At 31.6% G+C, this 24,937-nt stretch overlaps 2 protein-coding genes across 2 annotated transcripts; one reads left to right on the top strand and one right to left on the bottom strand.

Moving 5' to 3' along the window:
• On the bottom strand, positions 1-3,094 carry LOC112766667 (putative receptor protein kinase ZmPK1). Its single transcript, XM_025812564.2, has one exon. It carries the CDS (start codon positions 2,820-2,822, stop codon positions 306-308), a length of 2,517 nt encoding a protein of 838 aa, XP_025668349.1. The 5' UTR covers positions 2,823-3,094; the 3' UTR covers positions 1-305.
• A 10,427-nt stretch (positions 3,095-13,521) lies between these two features.
• On the top strand, positions 13,522-16,581 carry LOC112766252 (probable carbohydrate esterase At4g34215). The gene is made up of 2 exons (XM_025812152.3): positions 13,522-14,558; positions 16,045-16,581. The coding sequence occupies exons 1-2, from the start codon at positions 13,908-13,910 to the stop codon at positions 16,372-16,374; spliced, it is 981 nt and encodes a 326-aa protein (XP_025667937.1). The 5' UTR covers positions 13,522-13,907; the 3' UTR covers positions 16,375-16,581.
• The last annotated feature ends 8,356 nt before the right edge of the window (positions 16,582-24,937 follow it).

The raw sequence follows: 24,937 nt of genomic DNA on the forward strand, positions 1-24,937 counted from the left end.
TTAAAAAGCCAATGACTTATTTATACAGTGTGTACAATGGATTATATGAGTTACAAAATGAACATCACCCATAATATTCAGAATAACTATTTGGGTATTAGGAATAATAAATATCTCATTCCAGGATTGAGATCGAATTCTTGACTTTTTGAATCTAGAACTCTAACACCATGTTATAATACCACTCATTCGAGAAGCTTACGCTGTAATATTAATAGTTATATCTCTAATACTTTCTAAATCTCTATTATACACATTATACAAATATTTCATTGGCTCCTCATCGTTTCCTAAAAAAATAGCTACTAACAAAGTAGGAGAGTTTTTCCATGGGGCTGAAGCATCTCCGCCACTTGGCTCATGGAGGGTCTTTGATTCATGTCATCTTGCACACACTGCAAAGCCACTTTGACCAAAACCTCAACCTGCGAGGTCTCATATTGGCCTTCCAATTTAGGATCCGCAATAGCCTCAACCCAAAACTCCGTCTTGGGAGCACCGTTGATGACGTCACTCACCCACGTCACCAACCGCCGCTGCTCAATTCCGCGACTACTCAAATCAAGACTATGAGTCTCCATAGCGCTCTTCCCAGTCACCATTTCCAACACAACAATCCCGTAGCTATAAACATCCACCTTGGAAGTTATTGGAAGATTGTAAACCCACTCTGGAGCCATGTACCCACGCGTCCCTCTTATTCTTGAAAACCCAGAACTCCCACGCTCGTCTCTATTCAGAAGCTTTGAGAGCCCGAAATCCGCAACCTTGGGTTGGAAGTTGGAGTCTAGAAGAATGTTCTGCGGCTTCACATCGCAGTGCAACACCCATTCCAAGCACTCCTCGTGCAAATAAGCAAGACCTTTTGCAGTTCCAACTGCAACATCAAACCTTTTCTTCCAATCAAGCGTGTTTGAAGACAGATAATCTGCCAAGGAACCATGCTCCATGTACTCATAAACCAACACCCTGTGCTTCCCTTCAACACAGTAACCCCACATGTCAATCAAATTCATGTGGTTCAACATCCCAATGGTGCTTAACTCGGCTAGGAATTCAGCTTCTCCTTGATTCGCGTCGCTGCTGAGGCGTTTGATGGCAGCAAAACGATCATCGTCTAGTTTTCCTTTGTACACAACCCCTCCGGAGCCTCGACCAATCTCATGGCTGTGGCTGAATCCTTTTGTCGCTCTTTTCAGCTCAGCATAGCTGAATCTCTGGAATCCCGTAGCGGAAAGGAGTAGCCGTTGATCTTCATGATCAGGTTGCTTGTTGGTTCTGAACAAGAAGAACCACACAGCCAAGATTGCTGTCAATTCAAGCGCCCCTACCGCGCTGGCGAACCAGAGCAAGAAATTCAACGTGGAGTTTCTTCTAGGTTTCTGGTAGAATCTATCCAAAGATTGAGACAAACGAGAAGAACATTCCATTGGTGAATGTTTGAGAGGCTTCTTGGAAGACAATAAAGCTTTTTTCGGCAATTTCAAATATGTGTCTGCACTGAAATCAGGAGAATCTCTTCCGTTAAGCAACACTGTTTTAGGGTAACAATTATAGGCTCGAATGGTATTGAAACTGAGTTGAAAACCTTTGCAATTATCGCAAAGTTGCGTGCATATATTCCGGCATTGTATCAAGCTTGCAACGTTGTAAACTTTGCTCTCATAACCATAAAACTCCGTGCTTGGAAGAATCACAAAATCTATGGATGCGTTCTTTTTTCGACTGCAACTGAGTTGTTCTTCATCAAACTCAGGGACGCATCCTTGGGTCCAGTCATTGGGATCCTTAACCTTGAATCCTTGCATGCAATAGCAAGTTCTGCCATTAACAGGATGATAAGCACACAAGCTATTTGCTCCGCAGAGGCCGTGAACCATACAAGCTGCGTTAATGGCTTGCCATGTTACCTCCCACATCTTACGATTCTGGTTGAAGCTGTATATACGCGGGTTTCCATCAGGATCCATGACCAGCTTTCTGTGGAGTCTGGCGAGGTAATCGGTGGAGTTGGATTGGAAGCCATCGGAGGATAAGATGGCTCCGTAAGAATCTAAGACTGCGATTCTTGAAATATTGAAGGTGGATCTTCCGTTAGTACTTGCTGTGTTATAGGGGGTTGGCCAGTACACGCTGGAGATGTTAGGGCCTTTGTAAAGACACTTGAGGACGTTGTCGGTGTCGAAGAAGAGCTTGTAGAAACCTGAGGAGAAGTTTGTTGTGCTTCTTGAAGAGAGAAGGAAAGCTTGATCAGTTAGTTTTTGACCGGGAAGAAGGGTGTCCGTTGGTGAATCGAAGCTTTGCCAAAGGACGGTTCCTTGTGAAGTTTGGAGAAGGAGGTTGCCGTTATTGTTGAGCTTGAGGTGCACTTCGGAAGAGGAGGATGTGGTGGTGGACCAGAAGGGGGTTCTTCCGGCGTCGATGAGAATAAGGTTGCCGGATTTCAAGAGAGAGAGAGTTGAGGATTTTCCGTTGACGGGTTGGTCGCGGTTGGCCATCCAAACTGGGGTGGGTGTTTGTGACCTTGTGAACATGACGGAGAAACAGAAAGCGTTGTCGCCGACTTGGAAGAATCCGGCGGAGAAGTCACCATTGGCGGAGACGAGGATGTCGGTGGTTGGCTTCTCGACGGAAAGAGAGGAGCCTTGTGACAGTGTGTCTTTGGCCGCTGCCGGCGCAAAACAAGATGAGAGCAACAGCAGGAAGAGGACGAAGACTTGGATAGCCATTGCTTCTTTAATTTTCCAAATTAAGGAACAATAATAATCAAACTGACGATAGGATATGAAGAAAACCATATCTTCCGAACCAGATTCATACATACATATATATGGCTGCGGACGTTTATTTCAAGTTTCAACATGGCACCATTCATATATGACTGCTTGCTCACGTTTTATTTATTTACGAACAAATGAACAATAATATATATTCAACAAAGAAGAATGCTAGGGGCAGCAATTTTGGTGTTTTGTAACTATCGATTCGTCATCAATAGTATTTTTAATGGTGTGAGATTACATCTAATAGTAAAAAATTACTTACTTTTGTTTTGATAGTTAAGTGTTAGCCAAAAAACACAAAAATTAATGCCTCCTAGACTTTTCTTTCAACAAATATTATTATTTTTTTTGTCAACACTTGTTTAATAATAATTTTTTATTTATATTTATAAATATTTTGCATATAATAAATATACAATTTATACTTATATATATTAAAATTTTACATATATAAATTAATATAATTTGTATTCATATTTTTCAAAATTTATATACATAAATTAATAAAATTTATTTATTAAAAATAATTTAATATTTATATTAACCAAAAAATAGACAAAAATACTAAAAGTTTCTTTTTATTTATTTTTCTTTTAATTAGAATAATGTTGTATATTTGCCTGAAATGTTAGAGGACTATTTTTTTTCGTTATTTATTAATTTAATTTTATAATTTAAAAATATATTTTAGACTATATATTTAAATATTGATAGTTAATTAATAATTAAAAATAATAAATTATGATAATTTTTAATATTTCTTTTTGACTAATTTATTGTCTGATTATTACTTTTTACTTTTTTCTTAGTCATGTAACTTATTGAGCTGGATATTTTTTAAAAAATATATATATATACATAGTTGACTGACTATACTATATGTTGCTTGTAAGAAATAATAGGACTTTTTTCCCTCAAAGAAAAGTAGAAAACAGACTTATATATATAGGGTGGAGGGCATACATATACTAGAATAACCATAGTTTTTCATATAAGGATCACCTGGTAGAAATTAGGGTGCTGAACTAACTGATTTCTAGTTTCTAGCTAGAGAGAAATAGGATTTATATGTTCATCAAGTGTGTATGTGTGCACGTTGAGAACGTCTCAATACTCAATATTATGTTCATCGATCATATTTGAACTTCGAATTCTGGAAGCAACAATTTGACTAATTGACTTTTATTCCCCTTCTAAGTTCTAATTGTTGCCTATGAGTAGAGTAAAAGTTTCTGTTAAGTTTATTTTTAAAAAAAAAAAAAAAAAAAAAAAAAAAAAAAAAAAAACCCTCTAATAATTGAGTTGGGTTGGACGTCCATATAATCATATATAGCCACCCGAAATGTCCAAATATATATGTAATATCTAAATATGCTATTTAATGATTAAATATTACACAATGTGGCCTAGTGCAAACGATATATAGCTTTGTTCGGGACGTGGGATTGGGATTATCTTGTGGAACATAAAATTATGAAAAAATCTAGAACCAATATTTTTATTAAAATTTGGTTAATATTTTTATAATTCATATTGCATTTTTTATGAGTTGACATACCTTTAAATAATGCTTATGCATGGAACACCGCAATTTTAAGTCTAATTTAAAAATTGACCCGTAATAATTTTTAAATAGGGTCTCTTCTTATTAAAATAACAGAATGAGACCTAAATTTTAAAAAAAGTTAATTAAATACAAACTAATCATAATTCTCTTATTATTCTAAAAAAATATTAATAATTACTTTTAAAAAGATATATTTTAAAATAAAAACACTTTTATATTTTAGGTTTCTTAGCACGTAAGTAATTCTATTTTTTGAGTGTTGCACTTTTTATTTTGCAATTTTGTTTTGTCCGTTTTTCAAAACTTCTAGTATATTATCTCTTTCCACTATTATTATGTAAATATTTTCTGATTAGAGGTCCGTAACACCACACTACCGTTGTTCTACGACTTAAGCGTAAATCTGTGTAGTAGGGTGTTACATTATGGTATTAGAGCAGTTCGGAGCCTGAGGGCGGACTGAACATGCTTCTGTGCATTCTCTGTGTATGTGTCTATGTGCCATTAGGATATTTAACTGATATATGTGGCATAAACGTTCATGAGCATGTATTTGGAACTTAAAGCACTAGACTTGCGATATTGAGACTGATCAACTTGATATCACTTGTTTGGTGTATATAGGAACCAGATGTCGACTCGCGGACGTGGTCGCGGGCGAGGCAGAGGTAGAATAGGCAATGCTAACTCTGAACCGACAGAGAATGGCCCTGTAGACTTCATGGCTGCCTTGGAAAACATGGCTGCGGCTATGCAGGCGACAGCCAAAGCTTTGGGAAACCAAATGAACAATGAGAATAATGGCAATAACGGCGATGAGGGCCCTATGACGCTTTCCTCTTTTCTGAAGGTTCACCCTCCGACCTTCAGAGGAACTTCAAACCCCACTGAAGTGGATAATTGGATTCAGGCAATAGAGTGGGCACTGCAGGCTCAACAGATTTTCGAAGAGCAGTGGGTTGAATTTGGAATTTATCAGCTGCAAGGCGAGGCTCAATACTGATGGCAGGGAACACGGCGAATCCTAAAGCCAGATGGTGTTGTGATTTCTTGGAAAGTGTTCCGAACCGAGTTCTACAATAAGTATTTTCCAACTTCAGTCAAGAATGCCAAGAAACTTGAATTGCTTCAACTGAAACAAAGCCAGATGACTGTTACTGAATATACTAACAGGTTCGAAGAATTGTGTCGTTTTTCCCGAATCTGTCAAGGTGCACCTGAAGACTTTGCTAAGGGAGGCCTTCGGAGCGATATTCTAAGCTTTGTTGCACCTATGGAGATCAGGGTATTTTCTGAACTTGTGAACAAGAGCCGAATAGCTAAAGAATGTGTGAGGAACGCCGCCATGGCAAAGAACGATAACCAGGAATTCCACCGAAGAGACCACCACCAGAATTTGGTACCAAGGGGTCAAGGATTCAAGCGAAGAGGATATACTCAACCATTTCCTCATGGTCGGAACCTGGTTGGAATGAATGATGATCACCACAAGGACGGTACAGGAAAACAAACAAGGGATACTTCGGAGGAGCTGACATGACAGAAGTGTGGTCGTTACCATCCGGACAGGCCGTGCCGCTTTGGCTTGGGCGTATGTTACAAGTGTGGTCTAGCGGGACACGTATCTAGGAATTGTCCGCACGGAAAGACTCAAGATGGAGGACGATTGAATCAGCAAGGTTGAGGTAACTGCAAAACTGAAAACCAAAAACTTAAATCATAGTATGTGACCTTTAAACGCCGCGCTCATTTACAGCCTGTGTCAGGGATGAGGATGTAAGACTGAAAACGTCAATAGAAAAAGAATACCATAGTAGTAGACTGTATGAGAGAGGGAGTGTACCGGCAAATATTCATGATTCGATCTAGCTTTCTTTTTGTATTTGCAATGAAATTCTGTTTCAGATTCCTTTTTCCTCAGACAACCAAAGATTTATCCACTAAACTTCTAACCCCTTTGCATGCATATATTTATATTTGAATTTGTCCATCCAGAGGTGAGCCTGATCTTGTTTTGGTATAGATAAATGATTCTTGAGCCTTAGAAATTTGTTGAAGGTTGGGTGCTCTCTTCACAACTTTATATCTCTCAAGCTCAATTGAAACTTACTTGATTCAGTATGTCCTATCCTTACTATCAAATGTTTTTGGTTTGGTTTCCTTTCTTGAGATGCACCTAGATTCCTCTTCTTGTGCATTCTATTATTTTGATACAACTATGATCGACCGTATATAAAACTCTTTCTGATTTCCCATGAACACTGTTCATATTCTTTATTCATCTTTCGAGCTTAATATCTCTTTGAAAATCAACTCGAGCCTATATTAGTATTGCGTATGAATCCTAGCTGTAACCAGAGAGACGTTGATTCCTTAGAGCAAGATCTTTGAACGCAAAACGACCCTATGACATTACTAGGAATTATAAAACCTTAATTTTCATTGATTGTATTTCTTGTGATTAAGTATATGCAATAAGATGCACCGTGTATATGGGATACCTAAATGCCATGGCAACTTTCGAAACTTGAGAGAAAAGATTAACCTTAATGTCAGTATTTGTGACGCCCGAACCAAATAAACCATTCGGAATAATTGCGATGCATTGTTAAAGAGTTTAGGATACGCACAGACGTGACAAAAGCCAACGTGATAGTGAACGGCCTCAGCAGGTAGTCTCTAAGAGCTGTTTGGGGGACGGTAAAGGAGGAGGACTGTTAAGTAAGTAGAAGCCCTCGGTTAGATACTGAGATTGTGACTGGGGGTGTCGGACTAAATTCATTACCAGTTTACAACATGGTATCGATGAGATACGAGACGCATAACGAGACAATAAGGATCCGCCAATGAAGTCGAAGTCTGGTAATCAAAAGGGAATTAAGAAGAGATTCATATGCCCAATGCCGAAATAGAGATCGTAGAGTCAAGGACTTAGAGAGCGCAATAATGGTGATAAGGAGCTACTAAGAGTATCGAAGCCTGTTGAATCAAGCAGATACCAAGAGAGAGTTATGTGTCAAGAAATCGGAAGTTGAGACGAGAAACTATTGTCCAAAACTTACAAGAGAGGATTTTCGAATTGGCCCTGAACTTAATAAAACGTACCACAAATCCAAGAAGATATTTTGAGCAGCCAGAAGTGAAGAATGAAGAGGCAATCTATGCGATTACATATTCGACGCATGAGAAGGAAAAGAGAGACCACCAGAAGCCGTTCAAAATGCTACAATCGTCGAAGGTTCTATATTAAAGATAAAAGAGAATAGCTATAGATTTCATGATAAATTGCCGAGGTCTAGGACAAAAGGTGATGCTGTCAGGGAATCATGGATCAAGTGACCAAGTCTATTTTGCCCATCGGAGCAAACTACTTATTGGGGATATCAACGAGACTATACATCAGGGAGAAGCTGAGACTTCACAGTACACTAAACACCTCTGAATTAATCAGAAACTGGAACATTGAACGTCTTAGTTCCTGAATTTGATAGCCGGGACAACAAAGAAAAAGTTACGCAAATTTGAGTCAAGATTCTCATTATGAAATCCGACAAAAGAGTTAGGCAAATCTAAGAAAAAGTCTTCTCAAGTTTGAAGGAAGAGGGTACCTGTTTCTAAAGATTACTTCAACGAACTAGAATCGGATGAGCAATCAAAAACTAAGAAGTTAAACCTCGCTAAGTTAGCCCATTTCAATTCTTAAAAGGTATTGATGGTCAGTGACGTGCCAAATGGTTTTCTGCCATACCTTTTGAACCTATCCGACGTACTCCATATTTCGTAACTTCTGAAACACACTTCTAAAACAAATTCATGTCTTACAACCTAAGCCAGTTTAAATGAAAGGAGATAGACGTTTCGAGTAACAAGGTCAGCTTCAAGAAACTCTGAATATGCCGAAAGACTACCCACACCTCTTTTCAGATAATTGAATCTGAATTTTGAGGGCAAAATTCCTAATTAGGTGGGTAGGATGTAAACCCCTTAAAATTAGCGAATAATTAGTCAATAACTTAAATTTTAATAAAGAAAATGAAAAATATGAATTTATATCAAATTAGGATAGAGCTCTGCAAAACAAGAATTTTGACACCAATTTCGAAAAATTTGGCCTAAAATTGGGCCGGATGAGCCGAACCAGTTGAACCGGGCCCGTGGGTCCAACCGGACCCATTACTTAAATGAGCTTCAGCTCATCATTTTCCTTCCGTTCTTCATTTCATCCAGCAGCCATGGAAGGAGAAGAAAGGTAATGATCAAAACCTAACTCCCACTTCCAACCACCATAACTTTCCCGTTTGAGCTCCGATCGCTGCACCGTTCGCGTCCAGCGCGTTGAGCTCTACATTTCTGTCGGATCAATTTTACCGGTAAGCCTCAATTTTGTCTCATATTCTCTACCCCCTTTCTATTTGTGAAATTGAGCCCTTATGATGAAATCTTGTTCAATTTGGTGTTTTAGGTTCGATTTAGCTTGCGGAGCTTATCGGGTTTGAGTAGCTATGCGTGTGGGTACGGTAAGGACCACCTAAACCCTAGTCAAATCTTGATTTTATTATGTGAAATCTAAATTTGAGATATACATGTGTATTAGGTGTGAATTAAGTATATATATATGCATTGGAATTGAATTGTGGGCATTTGGAAGCTTGGTGGTGATTGGTGCTAAGATTGTTGTTGATTTCTCAAGCTTGTGGGGGCTGTATGCATAGCTAGTGTGGCTGCCTTGACCATACGCGATGATCGGCCAAGGTATGGTTTAGGTTTCTCGCGTTTAATATATAAGGTTTTGTGAAAACTTAGGCTAGAGCACTATAGGATAAGTTGAAATGGTTAAATGCATTAAATGATTAGTTTTGATGTTGATGGATAAGTGGATGTTGAGTTTGTGTTGAGAAATATGGTTAGTTTATGATGTTTCTTGAGATTTGGTTATTATTGAATGTGTACATATACATATACTAGTATAATAATGATGATAATATGTGTATGTATAGCATAGTAATATATTTGTTTGTAGCTAAAACTTGTAAAGTTGGGTGAAATATGACGTTATTGAGCTAAGGTTACAAGAATCGTTGTGCTATGATTAAGGGCTGGTTATATTGATGGTTATGGTATGTTAAGTTGAGTGGAAATGAGTTTGCAAGGAAAATGTGGTTTTGGTAAAAATGAAGTTTAGGTGCAATTTGGTAAAAAATGGTTTTTGATGAACTTTGGTAGTCCATAACTTGCTCCTCAAATTTTGGATGCAAATGAGGTTTGTTTTAAATTAAAGAATGTTTGATAAGCTTGAGATTGATATAAGGTTTGCGGAAAATCAAATTCTGTAGAGGAAGTTATGGACGCCGAAAATCTGGTAAGAAAAACTGAATTTTTCGAAGTTGCAGCAGAATCAGGTTTACTGGTGTGCGCCCACGCACACCATTGTGCGCACGCACCCAACAGAAGCAGAAATTTTACCTGTGCGTACACACATCCTTGTGCACACGCACACACCAGGGTATGCTTTCTGCTGGTGGCGCTCGCACAGGTGAGGCGCACGCACATCAAGTAGCTTCTGATTGGTGTGCGCACGCACACATTCTGTTTTCTTTTAAAGCTGTGCGCACGCACACATTCTGTTTTCCAGCACCTGTGTTTTTATGATCTAAACATGATTTTGAATCCCTAAACCCCTATTTTTGCCTTGTTAACCTTAGATTTTACTAGTAAGCTTAGTAATTAGCGGAAGTTATGAATCTAAGGTAACTTAAGGGTGAAGTAAAAGTTAAAATGATAAATTAGGAATAAGAAGGATAAAAATGTTATGAAAATGATGAACATTGTGATAGTGATATGTTGATGGATGATTGAACTCATTTGGAATAAATGAATGAATGCTTGAGATACCTGGGTAGTAGCAAGGATGGTGGTTCGTCCCGCTTGTTTCAGGTTAATGTTTGAGAATTAATAATGATCATGCTTGATTTTAATTGAATAAAGGTATGTTTATCTCCTGGGTAGTAGCAGCAGTAGTGGATCTTCCACTTGCTCCAGGTTGAGCTTTTAAACACCCGCTTGGGTAGTAGCCGCAGTAGTGGTTATTCCACTGGCTCTGGGTTAAGCGGGTAGTAGCAAAGGGGTTGTGGCTCAAACCCACTTGCTCTGCATGGGTGTTTCAGTCTATGGTTAGCTACCAGGACATGTCGTGTTGGCTACATAACCGACAGATAATATCATCAGCCATAGGACAGGCATGCATCATGTGCATCTTGTTTGTTCATCTGCTTTGCATTACTTGGGATTGCCTAACTGAACATTTACCCTGCTAAGTGTTATATTTGCTATTTACACTATTTGCTTCCTACTTGTGCGCGAACATGTGTGGTTGTTCGTCTCTGCTGAATTATTGATGAATGGAGGCGCAGAGGAAAGGCTGGATTGGCTAGGTGTTGAATGTTAGGTTTGAAGTAAGTATGTTTAGGATACTTAGGTCACCTACCCTTTTTATGACTTTTACTTAGAATTTAAGTTTTATAACTGTACATTAGAGTTATAGGATTGCCTCTGGCATTCTCAGAACCTTATATATTATACGCGTGGCACCTTTACCATGCTTAGAACCTCCGGTTCTCACCCCATACTGTGTTGTTGTTTTCAAATGCAGGTCAAGAGGCTCCTCGCTAGGCATCTGGATTTCCCTGAAGCGGAGTAGTCCCTGGGGTATTTTGGGTTTTCTGTTTGTATATGTATGTATATATGTACTAGCTTGCTCTCCAAGAAACTTCATTATTTTGTTCCTCATAGAGGTTACCGGAGAGTTAGGAAATTGTTTCTGTATTTTGGGTATTTGGGATACTTATGTATATATGTAAATATTCTCCGGCCAGCCTTGGTTTCGCAGGCTGAGTCAGGAGCTAGTTTCACTGTATTATTGGCACTCTTGTGACTCTTTCGCTTATTCCTATCCTTAACTTTTAGGTTTCTTAGCATGCAAGTAATTCTATTTCTTGAGTGTTGCGCTTTTTATTTTGCGATTTTGTTTTGCCCGTTTTTCAAGACTCCTAGTATATTATCTCTTTCCACTATTATTATGTAAATATTTTCTGATTAGAAGTCCGTAACACCACACTACTTTTGTTCTACGACTTAAGCGTAAATCTCTGTGTAGTAGGGTGTTACATTTTTGGCACATTAGTTATTACCAATAGCATTGTCACGTGCATCGCACGAATATGTCCACTAGTATGTTTAAAATTACAATTATGTTACATGTATATAAAAAATTAGTCACTTAATTACTTATTTGTATAAAATATTTATTAAAATATGTATTAAAAATAAGTTAAATATTATATATATATTTATACATAAATACATAATGACTAATTCTATAATTAATTTTTTATTTGTACATAATATCTTTATAAAAATAAATTCAAAACCAATTTTCTAGTGTCCATCATTTGGTATCAAATTTTTACCAACTTATTTTTTATAATAAATTTTAAATATTTAAAATTTATTAATATTTATATTTTAAATTAAATATTAATTATTTAACATCCTTTGACAATTAGATGTCAAAACTTTGTTTTAGGTACATAATAAACACCTAAATTAAAAGTTAAAAGCTTTCAGATTTCTGATATTAGGTCGTCCAATCCATATCATGTTTGGTTTTAGCAGGCATTTTCAATCTTCCTTGACTTGATATGATTTTTTTTATCTAGTATATATTACTAATTTTATAATAAAAATATATTATATATTATTTTTTATTATAATTAAAATTAATTTTTTAATTAATTTTTTTTATTTTTCTATCTTTCTCATTTTTTATTGATTTTATTTCTTTTATATATTATTATCAATAATTAATTATAAATTTGACAATCAAAATATTTAACATAACATTCTCTAATTATAAATATATTATATAACTAATTTATAAACCAAAATGTATCATGTAACATTTTTATTAAAATTGAAATGAAATATTTTTTTTTAAAATTAATAAATTCTTTTCTTTCATCCTTTTATCTATCTTTCTCCTTTTTTATTTTTCTTTATCCTTCCCATTCTATATATAACTTATAACGTATATTTTATATTACTAATTTGACAAATCAAAATGTATGATGAAATATTTTTTCATTATAATTAAAATAAAATCTTTCTTTCCAAAATTAACAATTTCCCTCTCTCCTTCTTCTTCTTCTTTTCTATTTCTCTCTCTCATTCTTTATCTCATTCAACATTTCTGTTTTACAAAAAATAAAATTAATAAAATAATATAATTCAAATAAATTCATAAAATTATAAAAAATATATTAAATTTATAATTAAATATAATTAAAAAATAATCTCATAATATTATTCACATAAATTATTATTATTATTATTATTATTATTATTATTATTATTATTATTATTATTATTATTATTATTATTATTATATGCGTACTTTTTTAGTTTTTTGTTTAGTTTTAAATTTTTACCATTTATTTTTTTAATCTGTATTTTTTTTTCAAATATTTATTATATATAATTTAAAAAAATACTAATATTATGATTAATAATTAGAATTAAGATTCAATTGTTTTAAAAAAAATTTAATTAATTTTATAACTATCAATATAAAATTTTTTATACTAATATATAATTATATTTTTATATATAGAGATAGAGAGTAAAAATATCATTTTAAATAATAAGCATAAAAATTAATTATTTTTATTTGTATAATAGATTTAATACCTAATCAAATATAAAAATATACATATTAACTTCTTTTGAATTTTAGATCATGACTGTTAAAATTAATTATTAGTAAAAAATTAAACTTTTATGTAAAAATAATAACTAAAAAATTTATTATTTAATTTTTTATCTATGAAAATCTTAATCTTCTTAACCGACGCTTACGATATTTTTATAAAAGTAATTTGAGTTTATAAATTTGTTGTGACATAATATAATATAATAATATATAATATCAGAACAAAATTAATATAATTTTAAAAAAATTATATTTTCGTAATACTGTTATCAACCAAAAAAAACCACTATTTCGTAATAATTCAATATGTTGTAAAAAAATTATTGGTCCAATTAACTTTCATTTTCAGTACTAAACTCCAAGTCTCCTCCAATCTATTATAAGACTTGCAGATTGACTATTCAACATAAACTAAGAAGTCGTCAAAAACACGGTAGATTATAGTTTATAATTAAAGTAGTTACTTCCATGAGTTTTCATTTTTATTTTTCCTGGTTGTTGGGTATCCTTGTCTAGGTGTATTGACTTAAAAAATACAAACAATTGAGATCCCCAAATAGATGATGATGAACTAAAAAAAAGGAAAGAGTAACCAATTATGTGTAAATGTACTGGTTCAAGAGGTTAGTCTCTCTTTTTTCCCTAATAAATTGTTGGAAAAGTAGACCAAGGGGATGCTTCTTACACAAGTTGCAAATATAATAATTATTATAATTAAGGATAAAGAAGTATCTTAGGAGTAATTAAGGAATTGCTGTTGTGCTTTAGATATGCGCATATATAAATAAAAGAAATGAAATCACAGAGAGGCGTGGGAAAAGCAGTGTCTATTGTCTCCACCATCTTCAAGTTCAACCCAATAATGGCTTCCCTGTTGCCATTGCTGTTTGTGTTTGCGATTCAACCATGGCAGGTGAGGTCGGAGCAGTACAACAACATATTCATACTTGCGGGACAGAGCAACATGGCAGGACGAGGTGGAGTCAGTGAAACAACGGCAACATGGGACGGTGTGGTTCCGCCGGAGAGCCAACCGAAGGCGTCGATTTTGCGGCTGAACGCGAAGCTGGAATGGGTGGAAGCGGAAGAGCCACTCCACGCGGACATCGATGTGACGAAGACGAATGGAGTTGGACCGGGGATGGCGTTCGCGAACACGATCTTGGAGAAGCGACCGGGTTTCGGTGTGGTGGGTTTGGTGCCATGTGCAATCGGAGGCACAAACATAAGCGAGTGGGAACGCGGGAAAGTGCACTACACGCGCATGATGAAGAGGGTTAAGGCTTCGTTGCAAGGTGGTGGTGGCCTTCAAGCTCTGCTTTGGTATCAAGGTGAGTCTGATACTTTGCTTCTCAGTGATGCGCAATCTTATCGAACAAGACTTGGCAAGTTTTTCTTGGATCTTCGTGCTGATCTTAACTCTCCATTGCTTCCTATAGTTCAGGTACCTTTTCTTTTTCTTTTTCTTTTTCAATAGTAAATTGTTTGTTAGGGTCCTTTTGTCAATGAATGTAGGACAAATAATTAATTAGAAAGTGACTTGTACAGAAAAAAATATGAACATGGTTAGGTAGATAATGATTTTTATGAATAATTTAAATAATAGATTTTAAAATTGGTCAAATAAAATAAAAATATACTATACTCTAAATTATAATCATTCGTACACCTAATAAATTAAATATTCGATATATTTATTATTTATATTGTTTAATATTTTTATTATCTATTTAAAAATATTCCTAAAAAATACTCCTCTATTTTATGAAGGGCATTCCAAGTACTAATAGTTAGGTGGTGCTTTACGTTATCTCTTGCATCATTTTTCCCCTTCCCTAGTAATCCGGTACATATAGTAGTGTTTGTACATTTACTCAACATTCATGAGATTGACATACTCCAACCAAGATTGACCAAGTTTCAACCTCCAAATAACTCCCCCGTGCTATAATAGGCACTTAGTCAATGATATATATATATTTACATCCCTACCGGTGGGTGCGCTTTTTTTTATTCCTTAAGAAAGTATTTGAAATAATTGTTAGTTAGTTAATATTAATTAATTAATTTTTTTAATTATAAAAATATTATTTTTTTAAAATTTAAAATTAAAAATTAAAAAGTTAATTAGTATTAATTAAAAAAATTAATTTCTTAACATCATTTTTTTTATTTTTTGTCAGCATGTTATTTATTTAAGCCTTTAATCTGCATGTCTATATTTTTTGTCAACATGCTATTTATTTAAGCCTTTAATCTGCAAGTCTAAGACCGCGTGTAACTATAAAATTGCATATTTAATTATAACTTATGTTAAATTCGGTTCGTATATATATGGTTAGGACTTATATTCATATTTTAGTACCAAATTTAGTACCAGTCATTTCCTCCACCGATCCAAAACCTTCTTATCCAATTTATAATATGCTCCGGTTATTTCTTTTTTCCTCACAGTTTATGCAACGTTTTTATTTCTTTAAGAAATCTAAAGTATTTAAGCTATATTAATTAATGATTATATAAAGAAAATGTCTATGAATAGTAATTTTTCAAACAGTAATATTAAGAAGGTAATATTTAAAATTATTTTATATAATAATATTCATAATTTTATATATATAATATTTATAATTATATATTTATTATATTTAAAATTATATAATTATTTTAACAATAATTAATAAATATTAAATAAAATAATTTTGAGTTAATTTTTTATTGTCTCTTAAATATTATTGTTATCGAATAAAGTTTACATTACATTCAATAAAGTTAATTTAGCCTTTCTGATTACTCTAAGGCCAAGGAATCGTCGTTATCAATTACCATACTCACTTGTTATTAGTCTGATGGAATATCATTTTCTTCACTTTTTGGGGGTATGAATTGATCGAAGTTCGTGCACTCAGCATTCCCATTTGCGATTGCAGGTAGCTTTGGCATCTGGAGAAGGCCCTTACATAGAGACAGTAAGAGAAGCTCAGCTTGATATGGACCTCCTCAACTTGAGAACTGTCGACGCAAAGGGCTTGCCCCTTGGGCCTGATGGGCTTCACCTTACCACCCAGGCCCAAGTTCATCTTGGGCAGGTAATGGCTGATGCATTTCTTCAATTCGTACCCACTTCACTTCCAAAAAACAATGTTCTTCCCATACATAATGGAGCTCCTCCTACAAGACCTCACAATGGTGCCTCCCAAATTTATATGATCCCAATATCGATAACATTTCTTACCATAGTATCATTAACTTTGTTATAGCAAGCATTCATTCACTTTTCAGCACTATATATTTCATCACACGGCCTAAGCACAGTGAGATGAGCGAAGTTGATAAGAAAATTGTAGCTCTGTACGAATATTTTAAGTGGATTAGTGAACTAACTATTAAAACCAACCCAACTTGGTTGATAAAATTACATTTTTTTTTTTTTTGGTAAGTAATAAAACTACATTTTAATTTGAAGACTTCTTATTAGTGGAATTTTTTGTCCATAATTAGTGGATTTTCATGGAATACAAAATCTAGGATCAACTATATATCTCTCTATTTTCTTTTTTGGAATCTCTTTAGCAAGTACTTTTGCAATTGTTGTTTCATAGATATTGGGCCTTGATGGGCCAGATTCCTTTATAAGAGGCTTCAACACTTGTTAATTATCTTTTTATGGGAAGAGTTCAACGCAACATTATGCTGTGTTGCGCTAAAGACAACACATGATAGTGTGTAAGGGGACTTGACCAAAAAAAAAAAAAAAAAAAACACATGATATTTTGCTCTCTTCAAGTATTGCGTCAACCATATGAAACATGCCGTGTGTACTTGGTTAGATTAGCGTTTACAAGTATTAATTTTTTTTTATAAAACTAGTTTTGATTAAAATATTTTTGGTTAAAATATTTTAAAAGTGTTTTACTATTATCTTCACTTTTATTCTGTTAAAATACATAATAGATCATGTATACTAATAAATATAGAAACCTAATGATGATGTGGAGCGAACAAGATTACAAGACTATTCTATACATTTTATGAGTTTAATCCTTTATTTTTTATTTTTAAACTAAAAACTGATATTTTTACTTGATAATATTAATTTTTTCTTTACAAATTCATGTAAATATATAATGCAAAAAATCATGTCTGGATGATATTATCAAAAGTAATAGTAGCAATATCTGTTATCCTTTAATTTTAATATTTTTTAATATTTATTCATATTATAGGGGTGGCAAAACGGGTTAAATCCGTCGGGTCGCTTCGCTAAACCCGCTAAAAAAGATGGGTTAGGCTAGAATTTGGAGTCTGCCGAATTAAATAATTCTCGAAACCTGTACCATCAAATTGGCGGGTTTTGGTAGACCGGCGCGGTCTGTCGGTCCGAAGATATTTTTTTATTAAATAAAAGAGTGATTACTATTATAAAATCAATAATTATAGAATTTTTAAACACTTTTTTTTGTTTTTATTTTTGTTCTTTTTTTAGTTATTAACTTTATTTATTTTATTTTACAATTTCGTATATTTGTTCAAATTGTATGACTTATTTTTTAAAATAAAGATGATTCTATTGACAAATATTATTTTGAACAATTTTATTGAAGTTAAAAATTAAAAAAAAAAAGGATAGTAAAAAAATTATATTATAATTTGACTATTTTTTATTTGTATTTAATTTTTAATAATTATTTTTTGGTTAATTTTAATGAATTTTATTTTTTTTAAAAAAAGGTGTCAAGCGAGCTAGTCGGTCGACCCGCCAATCCGCCATAAAACAAGGCGAACTAGCATTTTAAACTCATCTTAATTGGCAGAACGAATTTAGACGGGACAAAATTAGTTGGGACAGGACGAAACGACCCGCTTTACCACATAGTAATATTATGGGAAGCGTCACATATAATATTTATTATATATGTTGCTGCAAATTTATTTATAGTTTTTGTATTGAGTTAATAGTGCGATAATATTGATTTTTATTTAAATATTTGTGACGCAAATATAGGACAAAAAAAGTTATTGTAGTACAACTTTGATGTCTATCCCAAATTTTTGAAAAAAAAAAGTGATACTTTTCATTTTAATTTAGATGTCAATGCTAATTGAACGTAATGGCAACAATTAATAAATCAAGTTGAATTGCTTTGAGTTAAACCAGAATTGACACTTGAAATGCATGAGAAATTTAACATTGCCTAAACACACTTTTCACCATTCTACTATGCAGCAATAGGGTTAGAAGTGAGTCGAGTTGAGTTGAACTGGATTAAATTTAAGTTTGGCTCATAAAAATTGAGCTTGACTTACGACTCGACTCATTAATAATTGAGCCTATTTCTTAAGTTCAAATTCGACTTACCAAAAACTCACGAACTGGCTTAAATAATAGGTACCTAATCTATATTCTATATTAATAAATTATAACATATATTTTAAAAAATATTTAAAAAGATCAATTTTATATATTATTTATCTATCAATAAATTATAAAATTTTTTATTTATATTCCAAATTAAAATTATATATAAAAAATAAATATAAAATTTTAAATAATTAATATCATTAATATATATATATATATATATATATATATATATATAATATTAAAAATATAGATTAAATACATATAAGATATTTATATTAATAATTATATGTATATATATTTGAGTCAGTTTAAGAGCTAATGAATTGAATTTATTAAAACTCAAGCTCCGTTTATTTAATTTATGAGCTCAATTCTATACTCAAACCTGACTCACCAGCTCACAAATTTATTAATTTATTAAATTATTAATAAATCAAGTTCGAATTGGACTCATAAACCAACTTGACTCACTTCCACAGCTATGTACCAAACAAACCAAATAAGTTTGGTTGATCCCATCAACATTAAACTAAACCCACATATAGTGTATTACTCTAATTAGTAATTAGTGAAAAAGTCTAGAAGGTATACCATGCTGTATTCATCAAATGAAAAAAGTCGTCATGCAAATCGAAAACCAAAACCTTCAGAAGTCTCACGATCGAGGGGGGAATTGAGTAAACAATAAAAAGTCTAAGTTGACGTGTATATATATATATATATACAAAAATACTATTTGTACGTTAAAATCAGCTATTAAAATTAGTCATCAATATATGTATATATAAATATATATGTAATTTAATTTATTTTCAATATTTATTTATATTTCTACATATATTTTATACTGATAGCTGATTTTGATTTAGACATAGCATAATATATATATATATATGGGATAATGATCAAAGATAGCCCCGCAACACGGTTGGGACAGTACAACTGTACAAGATCAAGATAATGTTGGTCTTGTGGTATTCAAAATTATATACATTTTGAACTTTGCAAATGAAATTAACTAGTTTATTTATTTATATATATATATATATATATATATATATATATATATATATATATATATATATATATATATATATATATATATATGAACGAGTCAACCGTGTTAGCATATATAGCTGGACTTAAACAAAATATATTATTTCAGGAAGTGATAGTTATGAAAAACAGTGTGATTTGTGGGCAGCCATGCATGACTTAATTAGACTGTTAAGATCAATATAAACCCGCCCGGTGTTTTATGATTGTAATCTAAGGCCGATCAGTATGTTATTATTTTTATACAATAGGATGGTCAAAAATAATATATATAATCAGGACGATAACGATAACAATTCCAGCAAACTCGTGTATCAGATGTATAAAATTCGAAAAGGAATATATATATTATTGTTTGAACATGTAGCCACCACATCTCATGCAATGCGTGTCTGATATGGGGCAAGAGCCTTCACCAGAATGAGTTATTCTTGCAATGTAATATGAATTGAGATGAGTAAGTGTTGACTCTCCAATTAATAATTAATAATTTGGAAATAAATCAAATGCAATTCATACACCTATATGTGACTGTGTTTGTATACGGGGTCGTAGTCAAATTCATCATATATTTTAATCACAATTTTAAAGCTACGCTACTACGACGCTACGTACCGTACTTGAATGCTGGCTGATATAAATTATTTGCAGTATATATATAGTTTCTATTTTTTGATACGTGATTATCTATAATTTTGGTATTATTATGTTACGTAATTGTATTTATTAGAAGGGCAATGCATAAACGACTAAAAGTTATGATGCAATATAGAAATCAAAGCTGACACAAAGGGTTATCCGGCATATATGATCATCAGATCCACTAAAGGGATAATCAGAGGTTCTGCAAACAGTGGCTATAACAATCAAAATTTCAATCTATAAAGTGCACCACGCACTAAAACAAACGACGACTGTGATTTGTGTAAAATTTAATTTGTTTCCAAGAGATAGATTGAGAACGAATACTAGCCTCACTTCAGCAATCATATAGTGAGAAATAACAATTCGGTTCACTTTTCTAGTTACTATTTATTTGCCCCATTAGTGAAAATGAAGAAACTCACTTGAATATGCTTAGAGTTCTCTCTTTACGTGAAAAGTGTTATATTGTGGTTTAGTAAAATATAATGACTGCTTAAATATTTATTTTAAAACATATATAGGATAATTGGTATTTAATCATGTTAATAATAAAAGAAAAATAATAATTATAAATTAACTTTTTATTATTTTAAATTGATGTTATAACATCCTAATTTTTAATAGGAAAAATATAGGTAAACAATGAAAATATTAAACAATGTAAACAATAGATATATCGGATGTTCATTTTATTAGTGTACGGATGGTTATTTTAATACTAAAATTTAGAGGGTTAATTTGGAGGTGTAGTGTGTTTTTATTTGATTGATAGTTGTTTATATTGTTCAACAAAGTCATTATCTCTCTAGCATTTCTCTTTTTAATATGTCTAAATCATTTTAAAAATTAAGTCCTATTATCTTGTCTTCTTAATTATTATTTATTATTTAATAAATATGAGCCTGATCGCAATTAGTACATTGTTGATTTTATGAAAAACTTCTTCTCTTTAACAAAATATTACATCAACGTACATCAACAGAAGATATAATGATAGCCACAAGATAATATAGAAATATTCATAATACAGGATCCATTCACAACATTTCCGGCATAGTTAGATAATTATATATGAGTTACTAATATAAATGACATTAGTAACATAATAATAAAAAATATATAATAAAATATTAGCAAAATTAAATTTACTAAAGACTATCGATATTTACTTATACCGACAAATTTTAAACTCAATAATAATATTATTAAATAAATTCTTGATTTAATTAGAGCGGGTAATAATAATAATAATAATTTTATCTTTTCTCAAAAAAGATCTCATTATAACACAAATTATATAAAAATTTTAATTAATTTAAACTTTAGTTATTATCATAAAATTAATTTTGTAAAATATCTTATTATAAAAAAATTATATAATAATCTTAATTAATACAAATTCAAATCTTAATAAATTAATTTTTAAAAATAAAAAATTTAAATTAATAAAATAAATTATAACTTATTTATATTAAATTTTTTAAAAATAGAGATCGTTACAAAAGTATTTTTTATGAGCTAGCCAATTAATAATAATTATAAATTAACTTTTTATTATTTTAGATTAATGTATTTTTTATGAGCTAGCCAATTTCTTGAAAATTTAGTTGATATATATAACTTTAGTTTTAAATTATAAATATATTTGTATCAATTTTTTATATATTTTTATTTTTATTACTAAAATTTTTTGAGTCCATCACTCTCTTAACCACTTCTAATTTTTAATACCATAGCTGTCACGATTATTGGACTTAATTTCTTTGATATGTTTCATGATTATAATGATAAATAAAAGTTATCAAAGACAAATAAATAATTTATTAAATTAATGATAAATAATATATATTTTATATTTCTGTTATTATTATTACTATTATTATTTGAATTAACCAAATAATTAGTGTCAATTTATACATATAATTATAATAATTATTAAAGAGTATTTTAATCAATTAAATTAAAAAAATTAAAATATTTTAATTATAAATGGAGAAAAATATATCACATGAGGAGAGAATGTCATTAAATTGGTCAAATTTAATTGATTAATGAAACCCATCAAACCCAAATCTCACATGAGAAGAGAATGTCATTGAATTGGTCAAATTTAATTAATTAAACAAATCAATCCAAATCTAATCAATTTATTACGTCAATATTTTTAATTTAGACCACGTTTTTTCTAAATCACTTGTCAATATAAAATAGATATTAAAATATATAGAAAATATAAATTAAAAAATATAAAACAACAAAAGTATATATTAACCTTTTTTAATGTATATTTAATTTTCTTTGTTTTCAAAATTAATGTTGTTAAGGTACATGTGTTAATATTATAAATTAAAATTTTTTATTGAAAATAAAAAATTTAAATTTTTAATATATTTATTTTATATTTATCAAAAGAACGTATTTAAACATTCTACTAATAATAATTATTTTATCATGCAATATATTTAGAACACATATTAACTAAAATATATAATAATATTTAAACAACATATCATTTTTTTCTATCAATGGTACGGTATGCATTATGCAAGTTCTTTATATGCTACTAAAGATGACAATGAGTCTCTATAAAAACAGAATCCCCCTCTCACTCTCTATTCCCGTTTAATAAAATGCCCCTTGTCTCCATCTAATTCTGTTACGGGTCTCTGTTTTTTTTTTTTCCACCACGAAAAAGGTAGATATATGCGGATATCAATAAATATTAAATTTTAATTTTTTAAAAGAAATTAATATAACCATAATAAAATTTAATACAATAATTCAATTAAATAAATTAAATTAAAATATAATTCAAATACAAATTTAACATAATTAATATACACACAATTTCTAACATGCAAATTAAAATAAAATAAAATAGAAAAATTTCATTTAGGTAAGAGATGAATTAAGGTTATGTATAAAAGTATTTAAGTAAATTTTTTTTTATGGGATTTTACAGATTTCCGTAGAGCAGGTACGTACCTCAATCTCCATTCTTGCCTTCAATTATTCGCGAGGGTAGGTCACATTCTCGTCGAGAATTTGTGGGTCCCCGTTAGCTCCCATCGTAGATAATTTTTGTGGATATCTGAGTGTAATTTTTTTTGTCATTCTTGTTTGCTACTAATTATCAATAAATTTTATTTATATTATAATTTAGAGATATACTATAGGTATAAGCGTTTTTGTATTCAAGTCCAATTAAATTGATATAAGTTAAAAAAAAACATGCACGCATGCCTCACTGTTTTTTTTTTCTACCCTTTTTCAATACATATATTTTCACATATATCACAAAAATTTTTTATCGATATAGTATAAAAATTTTTATACATAGTATAAAAAATTTTACTCATAGTACAAAAATTTGTATACAGCACATAAATTTTTGCTACAAATATATTTTATTGGTTGAGTTAGTCAATTATGGTTCTTCCAAAATTTATGTTATATATCGATCAAAATTTGTGTATGCATAAAAAATTTTGTGTTGTGTGTCAAAATGTGTGTTTTTTGTATTTTGTTAGTTGGATATTAATATTTTGGACATGTAATTTTTCAAAATTTTTGTGCTGTGCACCAAATTTTTTTGTATACCAAAATTTTTGCTTTAACGTGCGTATCTTGTTGGTTGGATGTCAATGTTATAAGCATGAGTCATTTAAAAATTTGATCTACACCAAAAATTTTATGTTGTGCATCAAAATTTTTGTACTGTAAATCTAAATTCATGTGCTCTAAGTTTTTGAACATATGCAAGAGAAGATGAAGATAAAGAAAATGTCGAAAAAGAAGCTCGATGAAAAGAAAATGATTGAAAACGACAATGATGACAACCACGTTCAAATAGAACTTGATCGATGAAATTGTTTGGCCGCATAGTTTTCTTTAATAATAATAATAATAATTATTGTCAAAATTTTTTAAGCTAGTCTTAATTATGGTTTCTGTTCCGGCCCAGCCCACCAGTGACCCGACCCAAACACAAATAGTCGACCCGAGTCAGGTGGTGATCTGCACGTCACCCATATCACCTCCTCATCAATGTGAAAACTGGACAGCTAGCAGAAGCTTTCAGCCAGGTGGGTCTGGCTATAAGGGGCCCACTCGAGTACGGACTATAAAGGGGGAGGAACCTACCCCTCTCCAGAGGTTCCTACCCCTCTCCAGAGGTACGTCACATATTCTAACTCTAAATCGCTGCCATTTGTATGGATACTGACTTGAGTGTCAGAATCATTATCGTCACTCCGCCGATCCAAGCAAGCATTCCCTTCCGAAATACTCATCGCCCAATCGACGTCATAACCAAGTTCCAGCATCCCATCTTGCGCCTTGGTCCTAATTCCTTCAAGTCTCTGCTCCAGTACCAGTTCAACTCAACCCACTGAACGTTCGACCAGACGAATATTAGCGTTGTTTGTGGAGATTTGGCGCAAGGTTGGATGATTTTCTCCTTGGTAAATTGTGATTATAGGCTAAAACTATTCTAGTGCCAACTAAATATCATAATTTTCTTTAATTTATATATAAGTATCGATTATTTTATTATATATTAAGACACCAAAAAACTTTATATATAGATTAAGGTGAGAGTTTGGAATTTATAGAAGGAAAAGTCTAGCGGGTTAGCAACTTTTATATTTTTTGGCCAGCACTTAATCATCAAAACAAAAGTGAATAATTTCTCACCATTAGATATAATTTCATACCATTAAAAACACTATTAATTACCAATTGATAGTTACAAAACA

Source organism: Arachis hypogaea, chromosome 17, assembly GCF_003086295.3.
Source record: "Arachis hypogaea cultivar Tifrunner chromosome 17, arahy.Tifrunner.gnm2.J5K5, whole genome shotgun sequence".
Taxonomy (NCBI): domain Eukaryota; kingdom Viridiplantae; phylum Streptophyta; class Magnoliopsida; order Fabales; family Fabaceae; genus Arachis; species Arachis hypogaea.